Source organism: Corvus hawaiiensis, chromosome 26 (assembly GCF_020740725.1).
Source record: "Corvus hawaiiensis isolate bCorHaw1 chromosome 26, bCorHaw1.pri.cur, whole genome shotgun sequence".
In the NCBI taxonomy this organism is placed as follows: domain Eukaryota; kingdom Metazoa; phylum Chordata; class Aves; order Passeriformes; family Corvidae; genus Corvus; species Corvus hawaiiensis.
Window position 1 is genome coordinate 5,571,089 of NC_063238.1, and position 26,658 is coordinate 5,597,746.

The 26,658-nt window shown below is 39.7% G+C and overlaps 1 protein-coding gene across 1 annotated transcript; it reads right to left on the reverse strand.

Moving 5' to 3' along the window:
• LOC125317135 (kinesin-like protein KIF20A) lies at positions 1 to 24,066 on the reverse strand. The gene is made up of 18 exons (XM_048286811.1): positions 23,935 to 24,066; positions 22,662 to 22,736; positions 19,494 to 19,613; positions 18,456 to 18,594; positions 18,181 to 18,365; positions 14,833 to 14,929; positions 14,156 to 14,353; positions 13,960 to 14,071; positions 12,444 to 12,515; positions 10,312 to 10,458; positions 9,553 to 9,718; positions 8,030 to 8,200; positions 7,238 to 7,377; positions 5,604 to 5,769; positions 3,881 to 3,998; positions 3,731 to 3,798; positions 2,040 to 2,159; positions 1 to 845 (listed from the first exon to the last, which is right to left on the reverse strand). Exons 1-18 carry the CDS (start codon positions 24,064 to 24,066, stop codon positions 570 to 572), a joined length of 2,502 nt encoding a protein of 833 aa, XP_048142768.1. The 3' UTR covers positions 1 to 569.
• Between the last annotated feature and the right edge of the window lie 2,592 nt (positions 24,067 to 26,658).

Sequence of the window (26,658 nt, forward strand, 5' to 3'; positions counted from 1 at the left end):
CCTAGTGGAAATTCAAATTATATTAAATTTCTTTACAAAGCCAAGTTAGCTGGAAAATAGCAAGGAGCCGGATAAGATCTCATTTCATTGCCTTCTTTAGCAGTTTGCTTAGTTTGGTCCCAAGAAGGGAGTCTCCAGGTCAGAACCAGAATATTAACTGAAGAACCATGCTATTTTAACTACTTGGGATTAATTTTACAAGCCATCTGATTTCTAGGAATCAGCAATTAAATAAAATATTTTAAAAACATAATGAACAGCAGATGAGGGACATCCCACTTTGCATGAACCACACATTTATCTGTACAGAAGAACATGATAGCAGTTACTCCAGAATTAAAATATATGTATTTCTCAAATCACATCCCTATATCAACATTAAAAGCACATGTCTAGACCTAAACCTTAATAGCTCTCAATTCAACCTGGATTCAATTTTAAAAGTTTTGTATTAAACATTTTTTTTGTCAGTCAACATGACAGTGAAGATGGCATCTAAGAGTGAGAGCTACCAACAGTTTAAGACTGATAAAGAAGCCCAGTAATTGCACACCTTGATTTATCAAATACTATTCCTTTGCTTTATGAGGCAACAGTACTTGTTTTCTTGAATAGGGTGAAGCCCCTTCATACTTCCCCCAGCCTTTACCAAGAGGTCTACTAGCAGTGGATGCTACTGTGGATTTCAGGTTGGCCAGCAAACCTCTCCTGGGTTTCTGCTGTTTTGACTCCTCTACAAAGAAATGCTTCTTCCGTTCTTCAAGCTCTTTTTGCAGGGAAGACACTGTTTCTTCAAGCTCAAGAACACGTTTAGCCCAGTTCTGAAGACTACTCATTTCTTGATCCTACGAGGATAAGGCTGTGTTAAGTATGTGAACACTGCATGGTCTCTCTCATGCAGTTAATTTTCTGGTTCACATTATTTTACTAAATCCATTAATACCCTTGTTATTACTGTGTCATATGGCTATTCAGTACCCATTTCCTCTAAATGACATCAAAGTAATTAAAAACCCAGCAAACTAGAGGGCCATAAAATCTAGTTAGAGACCAAGTCTGACCAAGAGACTTATGTTAAAATGCTTAGCCCCACTATGCAAAGAAGAGATGTTGTTCTAGGAGCCAGATAAAGGTGGCTTTCTTGCCTTGCAATTTCTGAAAGCAAAACTGGTCAAAATCAAAACTCTTACGTCTAAGTCTGCTAACCAGGACTGAATAAATGCTTCGAGTGGGCAAAACACGGAGTGTTAAATACGCTCTCTAATCTCTGTGATTAACAAAATCACCTTCCTATTAAGAATGGATAGGAAGGTAACTGCCAATTAAGAAATTCAAGTCAATTTTCAGTCTCAGATTTAAACTAAAAAGTATGCAGAAAGTAATGTAATGTTCCAAGAAAGATATCACTAAGCAGTTATTATACCTGCTTTGCTTCATTTGCAGATTACAAGTGAGGCATAGATTCAAGGTATCAAGAGTTCCAAAATTTCATTCATTTTTATGTTGATATCTGAGGTCAGATGCTGTAGACTTTAGGAAGTCCCTGCTTTTGAATGAAAGATGCCTATTTCTGTATTAACCAGTTCACCTGCCCATTATCTCTCATCCACTTTGGCCACCTCTGGCAGGACTGTCAGGATAGCTTTAAAGCCATAGATCCTTGGGCCTTGTTGCAGTAACACTTGTGCACTGACACCTTGCTTGCCTCAGCAACATGCCTCATGATGAGTTCTAAGTAGCCTTTTCTTTGCTTGACAATAATTCATGACATCTTTAGATTAGCAGGCTCTGTCAGCACAGTTACCCTATTGACAGAGTCTATCACTTAAGTTGAAAAATGAGTTTTGTCTTACAAGATTCAAAGTCAAGTAGTGAAACACAAGGGCTCTGAGCTCATAATTCAGGAAGTTAAACAAAAAATGCTGACATCAAAACAAATTGCTAATTTAAACAGCGTTTTTACATCTAAAAAGATGCAGAAGCAGCCCGTACAACTATAGATACAAGCCATATAAAGTTGCTTTAAATCATTGACAAACCTTGAGCATGATTGTGTGCTTCAGTTGACTGTTTTCTTCTGCCATTTGTCTGTAGCCTTCATTAGCTTCTAGCAGGGTTTCATTTAGTTTCTGTATTTTAAACTTCAGAGATTTTATAAGCTGAAAATAAAGACCATACACGTGGAAGTTCAAAACAGCATGTTTTACATTAATTTTGTTGATGGCTACAACAGTGCAAACTGCAAGATCCAAACAAGAAAGTCTGCTTCTCTCAACCTTCTATGTCCCAGGTCATCATTTCAGCTGATAAAATACAGCTGGAGCATTCAAAGGCTGTTGTGTTGAAGCTACTATGATTTACAGACCTGTCAATCAACAAACAGTGGCACAGACTAAGCTACATCTGCAACAGCCTGCTCCATTTCAGTAAGAGTAATTAAAAGAACACTTTTGTCTCATTAACACTATTCATATAAAGAATTGGAGCATAGTTACCACAGAAGACCTCACCTTTCTGATGGGAATATTAATGGATTGAGCCCCAAGAGGCAAAAGAAACTCTGAAGCAGAAAAATTGATGGTATCATTAATTTATTCTGCAAAGTTGCTAAAAAAACTCACACCCTTTGCCCATGTTCAATGGCTGAATGGGAAGAAAAGAAGTGGTGAAGTACTCGTACATGCACTGATCTTTGAGGCAAAGCAGCAGAAAGGCTGGAACCAGCTGGTTTAAAACCTTCTCACCTCAGTTATTGCCAGGTATCAATCTCATCATTCTAACACTTTCTAGCCACACAAAACAATCAATAACTGTATACCCAGAACAAGCATAAAAGCCAAACTTCCACCAAAATTTGAAAGTGACATAGGAAAATGATGTAGGGCTCTCGAAAACAGGAGTGGAAAACAAATGCTAGGGCCATAACATGAAACGTTAAACTTGTTAAGGTAAAGCAAGTTATTTTTGGAGTATTCTTCCTCAATAGAAGAGGATTTAGTTCACTTTCCATTTACATGGTTTCTTAGAACCAGCTGGAACTATTTCTCCAATCCCTACTCTTACTTGATATTAGAGAAAGAAGCAAGACTTGTCTCTCCCCCTTCTCCCCATCCTCTTTAAACATGGGGAACTAACTGTAGCCTTACAAGAAGATGACTCAAGGAATAGAATAAAAATGTGTATTTAAAGATTAATGTTTTCCATAACACAGCCTGAAGCTCATAATTCCCACCTCTATATGCTATTCAGAACACCAGGGTCTTGTTTGAAGAACAGACATTCACCTTTACTTGAGTTTAGGGTGAAAGTGGAGTTCAGTACTTCCAGGAAGGACTGCTTTAAAGCACTGTTTTGATTTTAGATCTAAACTTACCAGATTCTGTAAATGTTCCCCTGTTCAGAAGCAGGCAGCATGTCAGGAAGGAAAGCACTGAGGTCATGGCAGCAATATTTACAATAAACTCCAACATAAGACTAAACATACTTCCAACTTGCACCACATTTACCATGACTTGTTACAGTAGCAGATGGCTTCACAAACTAGAATAATGCCAGAACAGCCTCTAGCAAAAGTCATCCACAACTGAGCAAGGGCTTTTTTTTGATAAACTCAATTCCCACTTGCAGGAATCTTCATGCTTTTGTCTACAATGCAGATCTTTAAGCCTTGAACTATGACAGAGTTTACAATCATTATTCCCAGATTTGTTAAATATTAAGATAGAGCTACCTCTTCCTTCTCTTCACATTGTTTCTGCAATCCTTCATTGGCTCTCTTCATTGTCCTGTCCATAAGATCTACAGGCAAAAGAAAATTTTGCTTGTTTATATACATTCCCAGAAGTAAATTGAACTTTGAATACCCAGGTTACATTCCCACCTCGTTCCATGTTATTTTCAGTAGTAGGAATATCTGAGTTCAGACTTCCCAGAGCCAACAGCCTCCCTGACTGTTCATCGAGTTGCCTTTCCAATTGCAGTATTTTCCTCTCTCTAGCCTGAAGAAAAAAAAAAAAAAAAAGAGCACGCGGTAGAATTTGTCTGCATTTCTGCTTGATTTGATGCATTACTGCACATCCTTCAATTACACCACACACACACACACAATTGTAAATTATTTCACAGGTTATGGTTAGGAAAGCACAGTAAGGGATAACACTCAGGTCACAAGACCTTCTAGGAGGAAGTTTCTTTACACAGGAATCAACTCTTCCAGTCTGTGGATTTCCAAACTGTATTAAAAGTAACCATATGGCAGAAAGGAAACTTTAGTATGTCTGTGCTAAACACTGTTGCCAGTTTGCTTGCTAAATAAGGAAGAACATACTTGATAGAGCTACATTTTCATCTCAAACTCTTTTGCAGTATCTGTCAGATTGCTGGGACGGTATTTCAGAGTGAGAAACCAAACAAGTGGCACCATCAAGAAAAATTATTCATCTAATTCTGGTTCTTTGAAGCTGCCCACTCAGATTCATGCACTGTGCTCTCCTTTGTCAGCTAACACTTCTACATCTCAGGGATTTCATTAGTTTCTTTTCTGACTTGCTACCAAAAGCATCTTGCTCTTTGAATCTTCCCTTATGCAGCCTCTTGACCAGTATAAGAGCACTATTAAAACTCTTTTCCTCCACCCTAACATGGGATATAGGTAGGATTTAACTGAACACAACAACAGACTAAGTGGAGAAAAGAGTCAAGTGTAAAGCAGCTGGAAAAACACAGCCCATTACATAATCTGGTGTTGCTTGTCAGCACCCGAATGGAGAGCTGTAAAAGCAGAAACATTTATATACCACAATCTACAAGAGAAACCCACTTCTCTCATGTCTTCAAAGGAACCTGCCTATCATCCATGGAGTGTGATGTCTTATCAGTTCCATAACAGGAGAGTGCAGTGAGAAAGCTCCACTGGTGGACACCACAGCTGTTCTCTTCTTCCACTACAAACCTTCTGAAAACAAGACCCACAGGTCTCATCTGTTGCTTGGATGCACTAAAACATCGAAGTAGAAGTTAGAAAACTGAGTTGCTCACAGCTAACCTGGCTGAGTTTCAAAAGGAGCAACATACTGATGCCAACTGTGAGCAGTTCTATGTTTAAGTACATTCAGAAGATTCAGTTCTCTCCTGCATAAAGTTTGATTTCTCATCAGTTTCTTATCCCACAATCCTCCCACCACCTCCAGACCAGAGATCAGTTATCATTAAAATAGCTATCCTGTAACAAATTCCCCATCACCTTTTCAGAGTAGCATTTGTCTCTACATCCTATGATCCCAAAGATCTCCAGAAAGCCAGACTCCTGTATATATCATTCCTCTGTGTGTTCCAATCATTGCACCACAAAGATAAAGATGACTTGGATTTAACTGAACTGTGCCCTCAAAGATCATGAGGTTTAGGTATGCACTACAGGTAGTACCAGAGAAAAGACATCTGTATGCTTATGGTTAGCACTGAACACAGAGCAGCAAGGCTGAACTGCTAGTTATTTTCCTTGTTTACTGCTACATTCAAAATCCCAGAGTGATTCTGTTAAGGGAAAGCAAAATTTACAGTTAAGAGGCTAGAACATGTTTTTAGCATCAGTCAAGTCATACCTCAACTTTCTCTTGTTCAGCTAGAAATTCTTCTATGGGAACGTAATGGTCTTCAATTTGTTCCATTGCACACATATATGCATGTTTCTTAATGGCCTCTTTATACATTTCAAATTTGCTCTCCAGTTTTTCTTCATAACTGTCTTTCATATCTTCCAAGCGGTTGCTGAAGAGAATGTGTTAGTTATATATGATGCATTTGCATTCCAGCTATTACATTTGGCTACATGTAAACTGTCAATGTTAAAGTTATTTCTCTGATCAGAAATAGTGAAATGAAGAGACAAAGAAGTACTTTTTTCGTTTTTAATCTCAATGATCCTACAGACTTGCACCAAAGGATAATTTCTACTTGGCATATACCAAAAAAAGTTCTGTAGAAGAACACATACCTAACACCTGTCAAAGAAATATTTTATAAGAAAATCCACCAACATATAGCAATAGAAATGACCACACCCATTTAGATGTTATGTTTGGAGCATATTTCCTGGGGGCATCTTTCACTTTGGGTTTTGGTTGGTTTTTCTTTTTTTCCATTTAAGATAAATGCCAAATTCATTTTCATAGAATCATAAAATGGTCTGGGTTGGGAGGGACCTTAGAGGTCATCTAATTCTAACCTCCCCTGCCATGGGCAGGGACACTTTCCACTAGGCCTTTGCAACATGTCCTTTAAACACTTTCAGGGATGGGGCATCCACAACTTCTCTGGGCAATCCATTCCAGTGCCTCAGCACACCCACAGTAAAGAATTTTTTTATAACATCCAATCTAAACCAACTCTCAGTTTGAATCCACTCCCCCTTGTCTTGTCATTACATACTCTTGTGAGAAGTCCCTCTCCATTTATTATTTCAATCCATTACACATTACTCCTGTCACAATTTAAAAACATGCCCCATCAGTGATGCAGAATATCACCTCAATAGAGAAAGAGCATCAATGCTTTTTCGTGTGTTTGGCCAAAGGCAACCAAACAATTTTAAAGCCAGTGCAGGTGTTAAACCAGAGGGTGCTCAGCTGGCAACTTGGTGCTAATTTTTGTTAACGATTCAAACAGCAGGAAACTGATTTAAAGAAGAGTTAAGAGGAAGTGAACTCAGCTTGAGGAATCTGGACACACTTGAAAAAATTCCCAAACTATTAACATCAGTGCAGGGAGCCACAGCAATTTATAAGACAGTAAACTAACAGTGGTTCCTCAGTCATGCAGAGGAGCTCAAAAGAGATATGATTCAAACTACCTTAAGCACATGCATGCATATTAATGTGACAGAGTGTATGTTGGGAAGAATCATCAGTCTCAGTGGGGTACCTGTAACAATCTTCCCCATCTGCTAAGTAGTAACAATAAGCCAGGACAAGTTCCAGTAATTACAAATTAAACAGAGGAAAGTTCAACAGAAAGCAGCATTACTTTTTCATTGTAAATGGGAAGAGGCTGATCTGTACAAGTTTAACATTCTTTGTTCCCTTTCCTTCAGGGGTTTTGAAACTGTGCAGCCCTAACTTCTCTAAATAACGTGAGTAGGTGTGTTTTGAATACACCCATATATGTATATACATACACATGTATGCATTAATACATGTGGAATCCTTTCAGTCTCAAAGCTGACTGCAATATGACTTGCCTCCAGGCTTCCTCTGTTTCCAATAGCTGTCGAAACATTGCTTCTGCCATCTCTTTACGTATCTTCACCTCCAGAAGGAGCTTACTTTGCCTTTCCGCAACTAACTTCTCCTTTAAGTTCTCTGCAGCTTTCAAGAGGTCCTAAATTGAACACATTTCAGTTCAAAAAGCAAGATTGAAGCACACATTGACATGCATCTCAAACAAAATATTCATACAGGTAGCCATCCACAGAGGGTAGTTTTACAAGCCTATGTTTTTTGGGGGTCTGCACCAAAAGTTAAGTATTTTCAAACATGAATTTCTACTACAAATACACCCTACATCCATCTTGATGGTTTCCACTATCAAAAAGTTTAGTACTGTTTTGGCATTTAAATGTTAGTTTGTACAGCATAACAACATAAAGCCTACTTGATTTTTACAGTTTATTGCTATTAGATTGTATATCTTTGTTTTTAAAATGTTGCATCTTAACTTGTTACTGCTGTTTCCAAAAAAAAGGCACAAAAAACGGAATTATGTTATTTTAAAGATATATACTGCTTCCGTAGTCTTCTTGTTGAGCAATCAGTTGAATTCCAAATTTAGCAATTGACCTAACTAGAAAGCCACAGGCATCCTTCCACAACTACACTGAACTAGGCCACTTTAAGTCTAGTCAGTCTGACACTGAACAGAAACTTAAACTTCCCATTTCATGCAGCTTCCAGCACATCTCTTATGCTAAAACAATATTAGAACTAATAGCAATTGCTTTCTTGGGTACAGTTCTAAGTAGATGTGTATCTACCTCATGACTCAGAATGGTGATGTCCACTTCCTCTTCTGCAGAGGTTTCAGTACTGTCAGGAAAGTCATCTACAGATGTGTTAGCATCAAAATGCATGATAGGTTTGCTATCACCTCCAACTAACTTTGACGGAAAATAGCCAAAATTTTTGGGCAGGATTGTCTGGATAACCTGGAAAATCCAGAGCAGATTTACCAATGCTGTCAATATTGCAGGTATCAGAATACCAGGAAGAAGTGACACGAATACATTGTTGTATTTACACAATATTTCATTATTACATGTCCATTAACAAAAGCTTGCATGTCTCTTAGCAGAAAAAAAATCAATATAACATAATTCTTATATGAATATTCTTACATTCTTCAGTACTCTAAAAAGAGTGAAAATGGAAATATTATCTGCTAGCAAACTTAGTGTCCTTGTCTAGACAGGTGGTTTCTCTTCCCCTAAAGTATAAGGGTTTTGGTGTAATTTTCTGCAAAGTTAATCAAAAGTAGAAAATCCTTAAAATATTTGCTCCTTCCTGAAATACCATGACCAGGATTCAGCAATCCATGCTATTTACATAAAGATTTTTAGTAACTATGTCATAGGACAACTTATCAGAGAAGTTTGTCTCCACAGTACACACTTATAGCAAAAGTCACACCTGAAGAGAATTAGAAGTCTTCCTCTCTGAGATCATATTAGACATGCTATTACAGATTTGTAATGTGTCAGAACAAATTTGTGGTTCCAGACTAAAAACTTAGTGTATTTCTGCCATGAAACACAGCACAGCCCACCATCCCACTCCCTGCAAGAAGCAGCTTCAGGAAACCTGAATGAAGTTAAGGCCAAACCCTGAATTTAATGGGAGACTGAGACAGGGAGCAGAATGAGGCCCCCATAATCCAGGAGGAAATGGTCATTGACCTGCTACAGCACTTAAACACACACAGGTCTATGGGGCTGGATGGGATCCACCCAAAGGTACTGAAGGAGCTGGAGGAAGAGCTTGCCAAGACACTTTTTAATTGTTAATTACTCGCATTTAGCCAAGTAGGAACAATGCAGTTACAAAAGATCTCATTTAGAATACAAAATAAGACAATACTCCTTTAACTACCACCAACTGTCCAAGAAGTACTGAACAACTCATCTTGTGCAACAGATACTTAACTGCACCCAGGCTAAGTAATTCATCAAAAGCTTGAATTGAAATCCTGCATTTGCTCAGATATATGGTATAAAATCAGTCATATCTGAAAGTGCCCTGACTATGTTTTACACAGAACATCAACAGTGTAGAACAGAACAGCCAGACACCTGCAGTTGTCTTAATTTGTTAGTGCAAATAGGTTTGAAGATGGGAAAGACTACTAGAAGCCTTTTAGAGAGAGGCCACATGCAGAAAATTAATATGATAAATCAAGAATCCAAATCACACTCAAATTCATACTACCTGATCATTTCACAAATCAATGGTAACAACAACAAAAAAAAAAGCACAATAGCAGAGACAGTAGATACACTCTCACCTGTCTGGCTATAGCTGAAAACTTCATTACATGCAGTGTTTCATCATATGTAGAAGCATGCTGATTGATGTTTACAATCATACAAGCTTTGCCTTTCCCACAAAAAAATGGCTGAAACAGACGAGTCAATTTACTCTCTCTGAATGGAATATAGCTTGGCTTCACCCTCAAGGAGAAAAAAAAAAAAATCATAAAACAAAATAAAAATTGTGAAATTGTGGGGTGTTGTAGCTTACCTTAATTCTGTTTCTGTCTTTCAGGAAAGAGATCCAGTATGATGCTCATTTAAGCCTAAGTTATTTCACATCAAAGAGCAAAGACTTCATAAGCTCTCCAACAAACTGAACTATTTAAAAGTATTACAGAGTCTGCATCACAGTTCCCTAGTGTTCCAAAGCAGAGAGTGGAGCAAGCCAAAAACTAAGTACAGGTCATCTATCAGCTGCCTGATGAATCTGTCTGTATAATTTGCAGGTGGAAGGGAAGAAGACAAAAAGGGAGCTCTGTACACAGAGTGCATTTTTCATACACATACACTAAAAAAATTTTGGTAGTTTCCTGCAAATTGCCTTTTTTTGCTCTCCACAAACACCAGTTTTGGAGAAAAAGTTCCTTATTATAGTGATACCTATAATAAAGAAGACTTCCAAGACTCTATAGATTTCCATTTTTCTCTGTGCAAACTGCTTGCAGAAACATAAAGGGATACTTAGGATTTCCACCTAAAACTTAGCACGTTGTAAATAACTTGTCACTTACTTTGGATTTTGATTTTGCTTCAGTGCTGCAATGCATTTTCCAAGGATGTGAAGAGAATTATTAATATTTCCTGCTTCTTTTAGTCTGTCTCCAAAGACGTGTGTTTTATTACACCTCTCTGATCCAGCCAAGTCACAGAAAGACAACCTGCATGAAAGTTATCCAGAATACACACATGAACTTGTTTCTAAACAGTATGAAAAATCAAGTCTTTTTATTTCTTAGTGTGTCTGGAGCACAAATGAGTGGGTTGCTTCAGCCTACCTAGATCACAGAATAAGCTGTACTTCAGTGCTGAGCTTTTGTCCAGAAGGCACTACACAGAGTATTCAGGATAACAGTGTTAACCTATCTATCTCCCCATTGCATATAAAGATCCTTGAACAGGATTGCTGCTCCTAAGATACTCAGCACATTCAGAGTAGTCTGCTTATAGCATCCATCTGAAACTTTGTGGGCATTCTTACACAAAGAAATCAGTTCAGGAACCCAAACTCTGTTGCAATCCTAAAGTAAGTACTTCCAGACAAGATGAGGTAAATTTGTGGAACAGTTCTGCATGATAAGACTACAGTACAGGAACACTTTGACAGTCACCTCCACCAATTCCAGTGCTGAGAGAACTGCAGGATGGCAGGGGGCTTCAGTGCACTGTTTTGAACACAGAACCATTTGTTCACTACTGCTAAGAGTAGGCCTGAAGTCCTTCCTAGCTCACCTTAGAGTTCTTTGCTTGGCTATAGCAATTCTGTGCTACCAAACTCAGACCACTGAATCATTCCTCATGGAAAAATGTGTTACAATCAGGAAATCATCCTGGATAATCAAGGAATTTAATAAATTTTCATTTATATTAGGAAAGCTGTTGAAATACAGGATACTCTGGAAGTTGGATAATTTGTGTGACCAAACCATTACTCACTTATACATAAATCTATTTAAATAAAATTATTTGTAAGACCATAAACTTTCATACAGCTGAAGTAGGTCCTATACAAATTATTAAGGCACATATTTCAAATGTGTGAAAGCCTTATGTTCTTCATCCTTTCCAGCACAAGATGAAAAGCTTTTTTCTTCCTTAAGCAACATACAAACTGTCATTCACATGACAGCGGCTGCAAGCTTTGCCAGGGGGATACACTATGACAGGGAACAGCAAAATAATATGGATGCACTTATTTTCTCAAGTTATCTTTTCTTAAGATTATTTATCACTGTAACATCTGACATTAAAAGGTGTTATCTCACAGTGAGGTATGTTTATTACCATCTCTGCTCAGCAGAGACGAGAGAAATCAGTAGGAGCAAGGACTGAACTAAAACATTCTGTTACAGGTTGTCTGTATTTTTCTGTATCAAGCTAACTTAATCAGAAGAAAAAATACATACCATCCAAAAAGAGCTATCTAAATGGCTTCAGGCCAGAAGATTAGGCTGCTTCCTCTAAACCATGAAAGAAGAGAGACTCAAGTGTAAGGACTTAACACCGCTCTCACAGGGTGCACTTACATTAGGATTTTATATTAACGGAGAACAGTTTTTAGGCAAATCACTTGATGATCCCCTCTGACTGTACATTGGACCAGTTTCAGAACATGTCACCAGCATTTTTTGGGATGATAGATTTTAATTTGCATTCTAGGAGCACACCAAATATGTTGTCACAAACATTCAAACCATAAAGTCTGGTCTGGTCCCAGAGTAGAAAGATACACTGGCACAGCTTGCATCTTGGGCCCTCAGCACCAACTGCTGCACTCCAGCTGTAGAGATCACCCTCCATCTGCCAGACACGTGAATTCTGCTTACCAGGACATATAGTCTGGTGCTGCACAGTCTTACTCTGCCACCACCTCCCCATCAGGTGAGACAATGCACATTTCCCTCAATTTATACACTACTGACAGAGTTGCTCCAGCAAAACCTTACAGTAAGAAACAGGAAAACACTTCTGTGCTTGTCCCCGCTGAGCTTCCAGTCAGTTCATGTGCTCAGTGGAGTTCTGATTTCCTTCTCAACTCTCAGAGAATTTGTTTATTATTAGAAAGTTTACCAGTTTGACATGCTTATACCTTATTAATTTTTCCAAAATATTTACATTCTGGTAATCATGTGAAGCATTCACTTACTCTGATACTCCAAGAACACACGGCTGATGCTCATCAGTTAGCTTGAGTAGCCTGATGGAAAATATACTGTGACTGGAATGGAAAGAAGTCCTTTTTAATAAAAAGTTATGAAAATTAAGCAGTCATGAAGCAAAGTAAAATTTGTGTGCTACAGAAAGCTCAGTTCTGAAGAAAGGACAACAATTAATTCACTAGTTACCTTAATACATTAGTTACTTTTGCAATGCACTCATTCAGTAGCAAAAAACAGCAATAGAAGCTGTATTTTATGACTTCCTATTTCTTTCCATACAGGAAAAGGAAAAATATCACATGAAGCCTACAAACTGTCTAGGAGAAAAAAAACCAAGCCAGTTCACTAAAGTCTACTGAGTACTCATGTAGCTACTTCATACAGAAACCTTAGGCCGTATCTGGACTCAGTAAGTCTGAAGAATTAACTTAGAAACAAACAGTGCAGAAAAGGGAATAAGTTCAAGTTTTACAGTCCTGTAACTTTGCCTACTTCAATATGCACAGTTACTTATTCAGTTTTAATATAATTCTGTTTTCCAGAAAGGCTGAATTTTAACACTTGAAAATCTGGTTTAGAAACAAGCTACAAAGGCAGTGGACATGCTGCCTGAAACCAAAGAGAAAAGTCTCAGAACCAGAAAGTGCCCAGTTTATCTGATACATCAGGCAGCACAGCACACAAACTCCTCTAGTATATGCCTAAAGCAGTGGGCATTCTAGGTATAAAACTCTGTAAGAGGAGCATGAAATTTAACAGCAGATGTCTTTAGCTAACACAGAACAACATAGCTCCTTCTTTTTAGAGGAAAAAGCAGGCTTAGTAACACTATGATTATATTAGCTAACAATAAAACATGGCCCTTCCACACTTAAAGGACAAATTACTAAGAGGTCATTAAAATCAAGAAAGGAGGCATTTTCAATAGAAATTATACAGCCTTCTCTATTTCCTCTCACTCAGTTAAAAGCTGGATTCTCCCTGATCCCTGTCCAGAGCCAGGTAAGAAGCTAGGAGTTTAATTCTTAAGATACCAAGTAAGCTCAGTTTGAACACAGCAATCTAAAAGCACCTAGAAAATCTAGCAGCACTGCAAGATACCACATGACTTGCTCCTTCCTATATCCCCTAGTGACAAGCTCCAGGTTTCCAAGAATTACTGCCAGTTATGAAAAGCTAGCCAGCTTTTCCCTCAATATCCTCATACAGCCATTCTCACTCAGCACCACCAGCATTTGCCAAGATGCATAGCTCTGTTGGCAATCAAAAATGAATGTAATTTGATCTTTTTGGTTGTCCAAAGACACCGAATAGCAACCTGAGTCCAGCTACTATTAGTCATAATCTCTCCTAGTTTTCTTTCAGAGAATCTCATAACAAAACCAGAATAATCAAGGGAAGTATTAAACTATTATTGAAGAGTGATTCATATCACACATATTCTAAAGTGCCCTCCCTTCCCCTCAAAAGGGACAGAGTATGCTTATAATGAGATGAACAAACCTTCTACTTGATTGCTCATTCATTCTAGTACAAGCAAAGCTTCGGTTCTTGTTTCCTATTTTTAGTAGTCTGCAGCCTTCTTCAGTGCTCTGAACGTTAATCCACTTCAAATCTGCAAAAAGAGATCTTTTACATACATTTCTGATCATCAGAGAAATCCTATGAAACTGCCCAGGCCATAAAACAGTATTATTACCTTTAATGTAACAATTTCCTCCTTGATCCTCACAAATCCTTAAAACTCTGCGCCTTTGAGTTTTTGATGTAGATAATACATTTAATAGGTCATACACATATTCATTATAAATTTCACAAAAGGAAATCCACACAGATGCTTGTGTTCTTTGGTGCATATTAGTCCTATGAACGTCAAGTGGAACAAAGTTCTTCTCTGCTAACCCAAAACAGAGAAAGAGTTCAAAGATCAAACAACTCATTGATAGATTTTTGAATCGGTATAAAGAATCTTCTAAAAGGACCTATAGAACCTGCTGAAAGAAGGCTTAGATACATTTGTGTTGTACAATTAGATATACATAGATAACTTTAGCTTTATCCAAAAATGTTCATACTTCTCAGCAGTCATCTGCTACTAGAATATGGCCAAGTTCTAAGCTGATGGCCTTGCTTTATCACAAACTTCCACCAGTTTATACATTATATTTGCAGAACTAAGTCTCCATCTACCCCCCAAAAGAAGGGAAACTACCAAAATATTTTTACATAGTTGCCCTTTTTCCAGGGAAAAGGGACAAGAATTTGGTCAAAACCTATATATATTTACTTTGCAGGATAGTATAGGGATTTTTTTCATCCACTGGTAGTTACCCACTTCTTTTTCTAAATTCCCCACACAAAAGTTTTCCACTTTACCGAGGGAGTTAGAAGGGTGATTGTCTGAAGTACAGTGAGAGGAAGCCAACTTCACATCACAGAAATTTGTTGTAGTATTTGAGATGCTCTCTGTCTCCTTGAGAAAATAAGAGACCATCATATCCACATGAACAGACAATAAGAAAAGCAGAAGTTAAAAATTACAGCAATTCCAGTACTTAAGACTTAAATACTGAAGTAGTATTAACTGTTAGGCCACCTTACTCTGGCTGAAAGTTAAATTTTCTGAATTACACTGAACTATAATCAATAAAAGCTCTGTCACATGAATTATTGCTCTCTGCTACTCCCAGGAACCTGTTTTGGTTGCTAGATGCTGCTAACACAGGAGACTTAACTTCACAGTCCTGGGAAGCAGGACTCTGTCAGACTGCAACAGCCCAGGATACCTTTATAAGCTATTGAACAAATCAGAACAGTGCTTCAGTCATCCAAAAGAACAGGAGAAGGAGGTTCCTCCAGGAGCAACTGCCAAGGTGGTAGGACTTAAGTTACGACAAACCGACACTCTATGTTGCTTTAATTCAGACTGAACTAAAAGGCCATTAAAAATAGACAACAGCATAGTTTCTTTAAATACACACATTTGCTGAATTTCTTTACACCAACAAAATTGTTTTAAACCTGCCAAGATTCACCAAAGCACAGCCTTTAAGTTACCTCTGGAAAAACTAGTGTAACGAAGTAGCAGCTCCCACTAGAGTCCAGCATCTTTACATACCACCTCTCTCTCCATATTTTATAGCCCCCTATAAATCAGGACATTCACCCTGGTTTCTTTCGTGAGAGAGGGTCATCCTACAGTAGAAGGGAAGTAGATCCAGAGGAGCAAACCTTACCGCTGCAGCTATTCAAGTGCAGCACTAACTTGATCAGGGATTGACTACTGATGCCAACATCACCCACTTGGTATATCCAAACCAGAATTCTTACAAACAGAGATGCACCACTTCTCTTTGTAAGAACTGAGATCTTCAATTTTAGAAATAAGTAGCATAGAATAGAATTACAACAAAATCAAACAAGTGAGCATTTTGCAAAGGCTGCACTGTCTATACGATTGTGTTTCTTGAGTATTAGAAGTCTAACCACAGCACAGATCTTATTCATTGTTTGTGAAGTGCTAAGCAGGGTATGGGACTGACACACATGGTATTTCATCTATGCACGTCAAAAATGGAGTGGAATTTAGAAAACCCATTACCACATTACTTGTGCACATGATAAGTTTTTGTAAAGGTATTGTGAGAAAACTGAGTGAATTAATTGTTGCTGTACTGCTCTTCAAATGAAATACAGAAAAGAGCATGAAGACTGCCTAAAAACAAGTGGGAACAGGAACTGACATTGTTTGCCAACAAAAGCAGATGACATCTAAGAGAAAATACAAGAGCAGGGGGGAATAGAAATGCAAGTAATGCATCTTTTAATCCAGTAAAAAGCAGTATTTAATCCCATGAAGAGAACCAGGAAATGGAAGGAAAGAGAGGGTATGAACCATGCTAAGCAAGAGCTGTTGCAGCAGTACTGCATACAGAACATAAACAGTAGAACATGAAGTACTGCAGTAACTCAGAGCACCTAAACTGAGAGAATGAAAGCTCTTTCTGTAGGACATGTAAACTGAGCCTGGGAAAAGAGCCTACAGGAATCCATGTAAACTAAAGCCAAGCCCACCAAATTGTATCTGCTCTCAGATTACGGCTTGAGAGAGCATCCAAACAGTGATGCTATTCATTCACAAGCTATCAGGAAGCACAGCTTCAGAACTGGGGATCGTTGAGCTATCTCTAGGGAAGCATTGTAACACATAAACAAGGTCCTGTCACGTAGCAGTTTCCTGATTCATTTTTACCTGTCCTTCCTGATGGTGGAGCATTGCTTTCTTTTCACTGCAGTGCATCATCATCTAGATCACCTTTTGCAACATTCAGTAATTAAGCTATTAGTAAGTCAGACTGTGATTTAACAGAAAGAAATATTTTTATAGAGTTATCTTCAAAATAAGATGTTGACCTCCTGTTCCAGACCTTGGACTCCTGCTTGTTCCTCTTTTCAAGGCTGTAGCTTCCATAAAATTTTTAAAGATATTTACCCACTCTCCTCCTAACCATCTCACCTTTTCTTTCAGACCCCCTCATCCTCTGCACATGCACATACACATGCTCAGAGACACTTTCAAAACAAATATGTCATCTTTCAAATCTTTTCATCTGAGATATTTCCTCAAGAGTTAACCAGACTCAGACTAAACAAAGTCTTGAGTTGCAGTGTTTAAATTAAGCAACAGTATTTAGAGTGGAACTTTACATATGAATTTGAGTCACAGGATATTTTTGGGGGGGGGGGGGGGGGGGGGGGTAACTGGAGTACTTAAACAATGTTACTATTAAAGACCACAGAAAAAAGAAAACCCAAACATTATTTCTATACATCCCAGAATTCATTTAAAGTTGCTTTGAATGATAACCAGCTAAGCCTACTGCATTATGGGATTAAAAGCACAGAATCACAGTTCAGGGTAAAAATGTTCTGAACAAAAGGAATCTGACAACAAGCTGCAATTGGAATTAAAAGTATAAAATAGTCCCAAATACATGGATGCCCATTTTCCAGTGAGACGTTTCTTGCCATGGAAACAGAAATTACTAGATAATAAGAACAGGAGACTGCCACAGTAAAGACTTCTCTACCTACAGTCTTCAGAGACCAGACTTAGACACAGACTATCCTCTACAGCAGACAGGAATCCCTTTAGGACATTCATCTTGTGGCATCTTGCTTCACTTGCTGAATCAGAAAGTTTCTTTATGGAGTTACATAAATCAGAGGTTTATTAGCTTTTTAATCTGCCTTAAGACTGTCTTCCACCAAAAGGGACTCTCCTTGCCTTCTTCACTACCCTTGCTAAGACAGTGCCATCGTCTCTCCTGAGCTACTACAAGCCTTTGAATGACTGCACCAAAGTCCAGCCAGGGAACCTGACCTACAAGAAGAACCAGGTTTTAGACAGGTCCTGTAGCTCTCTTTTTAAGGGATACTATCACCACAGCATCAGAACTGCTCCTCTAAAGAGGAGACAACTTCTCACTAGAAACTGAGATTTGGCTTTGTGATGGTTTTTGGTTTGAACTGTGTGCTGCAGAAAGTTCTTCTAGTTTACACCCTGAGCTCCAAAACCAGCCAATTTTCTTATTGTCCCAAGGTTCACCAAGTATGCATACCATAGATTTATATATACATATTTATAAATAACCAAAAATGGAATAAAGATTTTTAAAACTTCCTTTCTTACAGAATAGCTTTAAGAAGCATTTGGTCACTGACCTCTTTCAGTGTTGCAAGAATAGCAGTTTTTAAGGCTTCTTCTTGCTTTACTTGTTCATCTTCTAGTTTCTTAACATCGTTGCTCAAATATGGTTTGAAGTTCATCTTCAGGTAATGTCTTCCTCTTATGTGGTTAAAAATCACATCAAGTGAGCGAGGTAAAATACCAAGATCTTTTGAAGTCCCTTAAAAATATTACAAACTTAAGTGTAGACATTCATGTAAGCTTCTCATTGGATTTTGACTCAGTTTTTATACATGCAAATATTTTATACCTTGGATAGTGAATGTCTTGCCTGCATTTGTAACTCCATAAGTAAACACCAGTCCATTCACTCCATTAACATATGCTCTTACTATATCTTTCATTGAGCCTTCAAAAAACTCACTCTGAGTAGTTTCTGGTCCAAAGACCTTGGATAAGGGGAAGAAAGAAAAAAAGGAGCGACATATGGCACAAAGAAGTTTAATAAGCAAAATATTAAGTACTGATTAGAAGTGACTAATTTTTCAGAGCAAGCTGGGTAGGAGATACTAGCTTAATTTCCTGTCTTGCCTGAACCCCTTCTGAATCAGTGTTTTCTGCTGGGTTCTCACAGGATGCCTGTGCCTGCTTAATTCTGAGAGGCACTCAGGCTTGCACTCATTTTTGAATATTTTCCTACTCCTAAAATAAACTGCTCAGAATTCTACTGAGCCCATGCTGTTCAGTGGATACTTTCAAGAGCTCTGCTGGTAATGTAGAACTCCCTCCTCACTCTGCACCAGTTACCCACAACTGAGGAGAAAAATCAGCATTACAATGGTCTAAATAACTCAATCCCTGTAACTGTTTATCTTTGGGTACTGTAAGAAGAGAACTTCTTGTACTAGGCAAAGTTAAGAAATTTACTTTCAGTATAGAAGGTTTAAGCAGTTAAGGGGCTATTCTTTCAAAAGGAAGTTACTAAATACATGCTTACATAAATTCCTACAAACATAAGGTTTCCTGTAACACTTGCCAGATAAAAGCACCTGCAGGAACAGCAGAACCACAGTAAGTCTGTGCCTACAAGGAGTTTCTGTAGCATCTAATCAAAGAAAACCACAGACCTGCCAAAGAAGCTTCCTTGTCTCATCTAATAGGCACCTCCATTGTAATACAGATTTCTTGACAGCTTATCAGTAATTAACAAGCAGTCTTTTTTTTTTAAAGGCAAGTACCACCACATGTAATTAAAAAAAGAAAAATTGCATTGCATGACATAATACAAAATTCAGCTTTCATTACAGTGAAAAACAAAAATCTAAAAATTTTAAACAATTTGGCCTACCTGAGAAAAGGTGAAGCTATGCACAGCATGACCAATCCCTCTTTCACTGTTTTTCATTGCAGAAGACTCTTTGGGTGCATTAAGAATTACTGTCTGGGCATCTTCAATAGTTACACAACCCTGAAAAAAAAAGGCAAGGTAAACCAAAACATGACACACAAAATTATTCAGGAAGAAAGCTATCTGAACAAAACAAAAAATGAACACCCCCTCCAAAACTCTAGTGTCTTCACCTATTTACCAGAGCTACAAGAAGTCCCACAATTTACATATATCATGTCGAGGCGTGTCACCACAGAGATATTCACTTCACATGAAAGCCAGAGGATAGACAAAGTCAAGGCAGTCCTCTGGGGTTTTCTAAGAGGTAAAAACTTTTACTAGCAGTCCTTCCAGCAATTTTTCCTTGGGAACACTAGCTAAATCCTGGTATTTTGTGATTGTCACTTGCACAATCACTATGAAAACAAAATTATATAGAAAATTACTGCTTTTCCACATCAGTCATTTTCAGTGTGAAATAGACTATGAGCAGAACTAACAAAGTAAGATAAGTCTGAAGTGTTACCCTTGATCGATAAACAGTGTTACCAGTAATGAAAGAAACTGAATTAGTTTCAAGCAATTTGATCGCTATTTCTCAATTAAGTAAAGGTAAAATACAATTACCAAACACTCACTAGCTGGATATATGTAGGATGCAGTGTCAAAGGAAAATTTATTTTACACCAGACTGGCTACCAAAGATGCAAACTGAACTCCCAGTATAGCTTAACAGTGTCTTGATGCATCATCTGAAAGGATTGATTGTAACTAAATCTGACATTTATGTTCAGAGACCGGCCAGAATTTCTAAAACTAATAATCCATGTGTGGTGTGTACAGACTGTTCATATGAACACACTGTTCTTCCTAGAAGTCTCAATTAACAAGTCTGCTTATTAACTGATATAGAAGCTCTATGCCAGTAATTAACTGATACAGACCTCATAGCAGCCTACAACTTGCTCATGAGGAAACATGGGGCAGGCACCGATCTCTTCTCTCTGGTGACCAGTGGCAAGACACAAAGGAATGGCCTGAAGTTGTGTCAGGGCAGGTTTAGGTTGGATATCAGGGAAAGTTTCTTCACCCAGAGGATGGCTGAGCACTGAAACAGGCTTCCCAGGGTGAAATGGTGACAGCAGCAAGCCTGACAGAGCTCAAGAAGCATTTGGACAATGCTCTCAGGAACACGTTGTGACTCTTGGGGCTGTCCTGTGCCGGGCCAGAAGCTGGACTTTGATGATCCTTGCAGGTCCCTTCCAACACAGCTTATGCTGTGACTCTGAGAAGCTCTAAAGCTGCTTTCTGAATTTAGACCAATCACTTGCTCACTGTGCCAGGCTCTGAACCTATATAGTCTTTAACATTTCTCCCACATCACCAGGAACAGGAATGCAGGTCAGATGTACCAAACCCTAGAGAACAACACAATAACCCAGCATCTGCAGCATGTGCCATCAGCTGCCACCAGCCTCGTAGAAGCCTGTGAATAGAGACCCAAAGCAGTCAGATCTGCAGAGCTGGAAGCCAGCTGGTAACAATTCACTCCATTTGACTCCCCCAGCTACCCCTGCAGGTAAGTTGGCAGGAGCTGGACCATTTCTGGCACTGTACGCATAATTTACATCCAAAAAATTCACCTTCCTGCTTTCCCACAGGTGAGTCTGGAGAATCACTGGCAGGAATACAGAATTTCATCCAGAGCTCTTAGGCTTTACTTCCATAAATCATTATCTCTATAAGCAACAACTGAGCAGTTAATCAGTAGATTGTCTATGTTTAAAGCATCAGCCTACAACTATAAGAAATAGGTCTTGGGTTCTACTTTTTCCTTTTTTTTTTTTTTTTTTTTTTGTGCCACATATTTGGAACAAAGGTGCCTCCCTGAAAATTATGCATGGCAGGGAGGAAAAAAAGACCTAAAAATTAAATTGATCTGTTTGATTTAATGATTAGGAAGTGAGGTTTACTTGATTGTTTTATGTGGGTTTCTTCCATTTGTTACCCAGCATTTTCTTCTTGGATTCAGGTGATAGTAAAGAAAGTAGAAAACACTAAAAATGTTGAAGATCTTTCAATCATTCTGTTTTTGTAGGCTGAGAAAAAACAGATTATGCAGGTAATAGATTGGAAGTTCAACCATTTCAGCACGAACTACATGAAAACAAAAAAGAATTAGTACAAACTTCAATGTTCGCTTTTTTCCTCCCTGCTTTTAAGATATATCACACTCCAAAGAGGAATATGCTAAACAACTCACGAAACAATTTGATTTTGCAAATCAATTTATACTTGGAGCCAGCTCAGACTGTGGAATTTACCAAACTGGAAGCACTGTGGCAGTACACACTGTTCAAGGAGAGCTGACTAAGCAAAAGCAAAAAGGGAAGTTGAGGAGGGGAAAAGAATTATCCAAGTGAAAATGATACAAAGGTTCCAACTCTGGTAGATCAAAAGCAAGAATGCATCTTTAAACAGCAATTTGCAAAAAGCAAATAAGAACTAATATTAAACCCTCCTTAGAGTTCTTGAAGCTGACTTCTCTTCAATCAGAGAGCCTGCAAAGACAAGGGCTGACAGATATGATATAGAGACCTTGTCTTCCAAAGACAGCTAAGGAATTCTTTGCATCAGTGATCACAATGAGGGGAAGGGGAGCACTTCTGCATGTTTGTACATATAAAACACCAAAGCCTCTGAATCTGATAGTGTAGAGATTCTGTAGAAGATTTCTGACAGGCTTAGCAGAAAGTCAGCATGATGAGGTAGGAGATTATTCAAGCAGTTCAAAGAAACTCGAGGGTCAGATACTCAAATTACCCCTAGAATTGCATAATCTCTTCCATGGAACTCCTTTGTATCTTGAGCACTACACGAAGTTGACACCAATTTCTAAATAACGTACCCGATGGAATTTTGAAGAGCTGCAGGTGTGCATGTCTATACCACACAAATTATTAAAAATCGTGGGGGTGGGAAAAAAACCACCTCGCATCTCACCAGGTGCCCACCAGTTCCATGTGGGGGCAGTACAGGGCTTATGTAAAAGAAAGTTCTGCCTTACAATACCGCGTGTTGTTCAGGGGAGAAAAAAAAAAGTTATTTCTTAATTCTACAACGAACCTGGGATTCATGGCTTTCAAGCTCTGCTATAGAAAAGGGCCTCACTCTCAAGAAGACTTTCAAAGGCTCATATACCTATTCATTAAAGAGAAAAAAAGACACAAAACACAGTTATAATTGCCACTTTTTAAACAGAACAGCCTCAAATCATATCAGCATACATATCTGATACAGCGTTTCCTATTTTATATTAATGCCTCACTTTTTCCTTTCACGTCAAGTTCAGACTCTAAGCTTTTATTTGCTTCTTTACCTTCTACTGTCCTTAAGTAATTGTCTTTTTGTGTACCCCCCCCCCCCTTCCCACTGCCCTCCCCTTAGCATTCTTTCATGACAAAGCCAGTATTTTGATTTTAAAAGAGCACACTATCAGAGGCATAAATTGCACTGCTTCCACCTTCTGGTCTCCCTCTGTACTGAATTCAAGCTGTGTTATTCTAACAGCTGCTACACAGTACTGCACTTCCATTTTGTATGGAGTATATTCAATTAACACTGATTGACACATTCTTAGCCTCAAGAGATCACTTCCTTACCACTATCCAGGCATCAGACCCTCATCTTCCTCACAGTAACAACCAGGCAACCCTTCTCAGTTGCTCAGGTGGCCTTTTCCATCCCCTAACCACTATACAACAGTCTCCCCACCCAGGTAAAGCAATAATAGCAGGGAGCATTTTAGAGGGATCCCAGCACTCCTTCCTTTCTCAAGGACCTTCAGTCTTTACTTTGGCAATATTTCATTCAGCAGATGGATTTACTAGAGTTCTCCACAGTCCTGTCATGACCAGCACTAATCAGACAAAATTAAGCCACCCGAGGAAAAGTCACCCAGGAAACATACCCCTCTAAAAAAGCATAGATGGCTATCTTCTGTTCAAGTACAGCAGAGCAGAAGATAGATTTTTTTAATAGATTTTTATTTCCAAGCACCTAACAAGCCTTCAACACAGATCCAGATGCTTTTTAAAGCTTATTAAAAAGAACAGTCCAGCCTCATTACATTCAAAGTGCAGTTACCGAAGTCCTTTACTTTTTTTTTTCTCAAAGCTTAGCACATCACATCGCATAGCACTGACCACCTATCTGCATTTGGTATTGCCTATGACCTGTGCATAAGCAGTGAGAAATAAGCAGAAGAATCAAACACATCTCAGGGGCAGAGGAGTACAGCAGTTTTTCGTAAAGAAACATTTGTCAGAATTAAAGCTTTAAAAAAAAACCAAAAAACACCCAGCATCACCAGAAGACACTCTGTAAAACCAATCCACACCTGCTGTTCCTCTGTATTAGGCAGCAGTGTTGACTCCAAGGGTGAAGGTTTACCCTCTACATTCAGAAAAGAGACCGATTCCAACACATCACACACTTCTGTGGAAACGTAGTTTCTGCCCTCATTAGCCATCGTTCTCTGCAAAGGGACTTGCAAGGAAGGGGGGGGGGGGAAAGCCCATCATTTTCTCAGAGAACAGACCAAAATACATATAGAGCAAAACAAAGCTAGGGCCAGCTCCTATATAAACGAGCATTTCCGAAGAAGACAGGGTTATCCAGAGACGTACGGGAGTACGACCTTTAAAAAAAAACACCTGGCAGGTTATACTCGGAAGCACATAAGGGAAAGCACGCTAACAGCCTCAGCTGGGCACTGCTCTCATCCACCGGGGAGCGCTGGCCGCAGCCTGCAGCCCCCTCGCCGGAAGGCTCAACACTTGCAGGCACCCGGGGTAAGAACCACACCCGTTCCCGAGGCCGCCGTGCCGGGTCCCGCTCCCCCTTCCCGGGAGCGCCACTACCTTGGCGCGCGCGAGAGCCCGCGAGCTGGGCCCGCGCAAGGGGGGCGTTTTGGGGAGGGAGGCGGGCGCTGATTGGCCAAGCGCGGGAGGGAGGCGGGCGCTGATTGGCAGAGCGCGGGGGGAGGTGAGCGCTGATTGGCAGAGCGCGGGGGAGCCGGTGGGGGGGCGGGCACGCGCAGAGCTCCCTCCGCCCGGCAGGGGGCGCCGCCGCACAGCGTACGGCAGGGGAGCCGCCGGCTTGGGAGGGAGGAAGGGAGCGGGGGAACCGGGATGGAGCGGGCCGGGCCGGGCCGGGGCCAGCCAAGCCGCGACGGGACGGGACGTATGCTCGAGACGCAGGGTTTGCTTATCGTCCGTAATAAGGCACAGCGTTAAAGAATTTGTTTGAAAGGACAGCGGCAGCTCGGCGGCCAGAGAAAGAGGGGTGTTCTGCCTGTCAGAGAGCCGCGCCGGAGGAGGGGCTGCGGAGGATGGGCGGGAGGGACGCGAGTACCTAAATGTTTCCATCCGAACGAGTTATATAAAGTTAGAGTGGGTGTTACGTAAGCGTTCCGACAGTGCCGTAGTGTCGTCGTGAACGAAGTAGAAAAATAAATCGCAAAATGTGCGGGTCACGCGAAAGCCAGAAGTGGGCAGGGCAGGGACCGTGTGCCGCGGGGAAGGCGGGATGAGCCCCGCCGCGGGACGGGACCCGCTCCCGGCTGGAGGAACCCCGCGGCAGCCCGCGGTCCAGCGCCTTCCACGAGCAAAGCATCGACCTTCCCGGTAACACATACAAAGCGCTCCTGTGTGAGCCGGCCTGTTCACACAGTAGGCAGGCAGCAGTATTTCTGCACAGTACGGGACCCAGACACAAGGGTAAAGCTGCATTTGTGTTTAAGGGTAAGTTGGAGACAAGTAAAAAGATGTCAAAGGAAATTGGTCTTTTAAGTGCCACAGCTGAAATAACATCGATGGGACTTTAGGTCATTTAGGTGTGCGCAAGAGGCACTCTGTAGGCCAGAGGTACAGCCAGCCAGCTATAAGCTGATACAAAACTGTTTCACAGCAACAGGTTTTGACCAACAGGAAAAACCAAAGGCAGAAATGGTGTCAAAGCCAGCCAGCCCGGCCTAGATCCCTCCAAGTGCTTTCAGTCACAGGGCTACTCCGTTAATCAGAAGCAAGGCTACTTGAGTAACTAATCGTACACAAAGGCCAGCAAGTGCAACAGATCTCATCTGCTATTTGTTTGCCCATTTATCCCGGTAAAGAGCAACCCATATATTACAAATAATTTTAAAACTACCTCTAGAAGTATTTGTCAGGCAGCTTATATTTGTGGCATATTACTAGGAACAGACTTTTAGGAAGACACAGGTGTTTTGTTTTGGGGGGTATTTTCCCCTCTGCTCAGTTGTTTCTCAAGGAAGTAGCCTTGACACAACATTGACATTAACTCACCTCCCTTCTACCAAAGCTCTCAAGCCTAATAACTAGAGTGTCAGAATCCTTTTAAGGCCTTAAATTTAAGCAAATTGAAGGCCTCTTGTATCTCTTGAGTAAGAAAGCTCAAGCTTTGGTCAGTTTCAGGTCTTAGCAAACATAAACAGGACCTAAAGAGCTTGCAGAGGACCATCACTGCTTGTTTTAATTAGAATTCAAGTTCCCTCCTATGCTTGAAGCAGAAGCAGCAATCCAATCTAAAATGGATTAAACAAAATTGTTTTCTTTAACTCTGGGCTTTGTTTTGTTGTTTAAGAATTAACCATAGTTCCTTTGCTTGAGAGATTTAAAAGCAGCAATGAAAATGGCTGTTCCGTTGCTTTCTGAAGCTTACTCTTAGCATTAATGGTATCTATGGAAATCTAAACCTGAAAAGACAACTCGGTAGTTTCCACAGCTCAGTTTTGTGACTCTACATGCAAGTCAAAATAAACTTGTTAAATTCAATGTGTTCACCGCAAATTATGAAGTTTTATAACTAGCACCCCCAGGATCCTTTGACTGTGACACATATGGAAAAAAAAAAAAGCCAAATAAGCTAAGTCAGTGTTGCACAGCAAGAACCAAGAATTGAAAGCTTGGTAATTTTCCCTAAACATCAATTTTAATGCAGGTACTTGTCTGTCTATAGACTAAGATTTCTGCCAAAGTTAAACCTCTAAATTATTAAAAATGTATTTTTCATAAAGTGCTGCACAACCATACAGTTGCCAGCC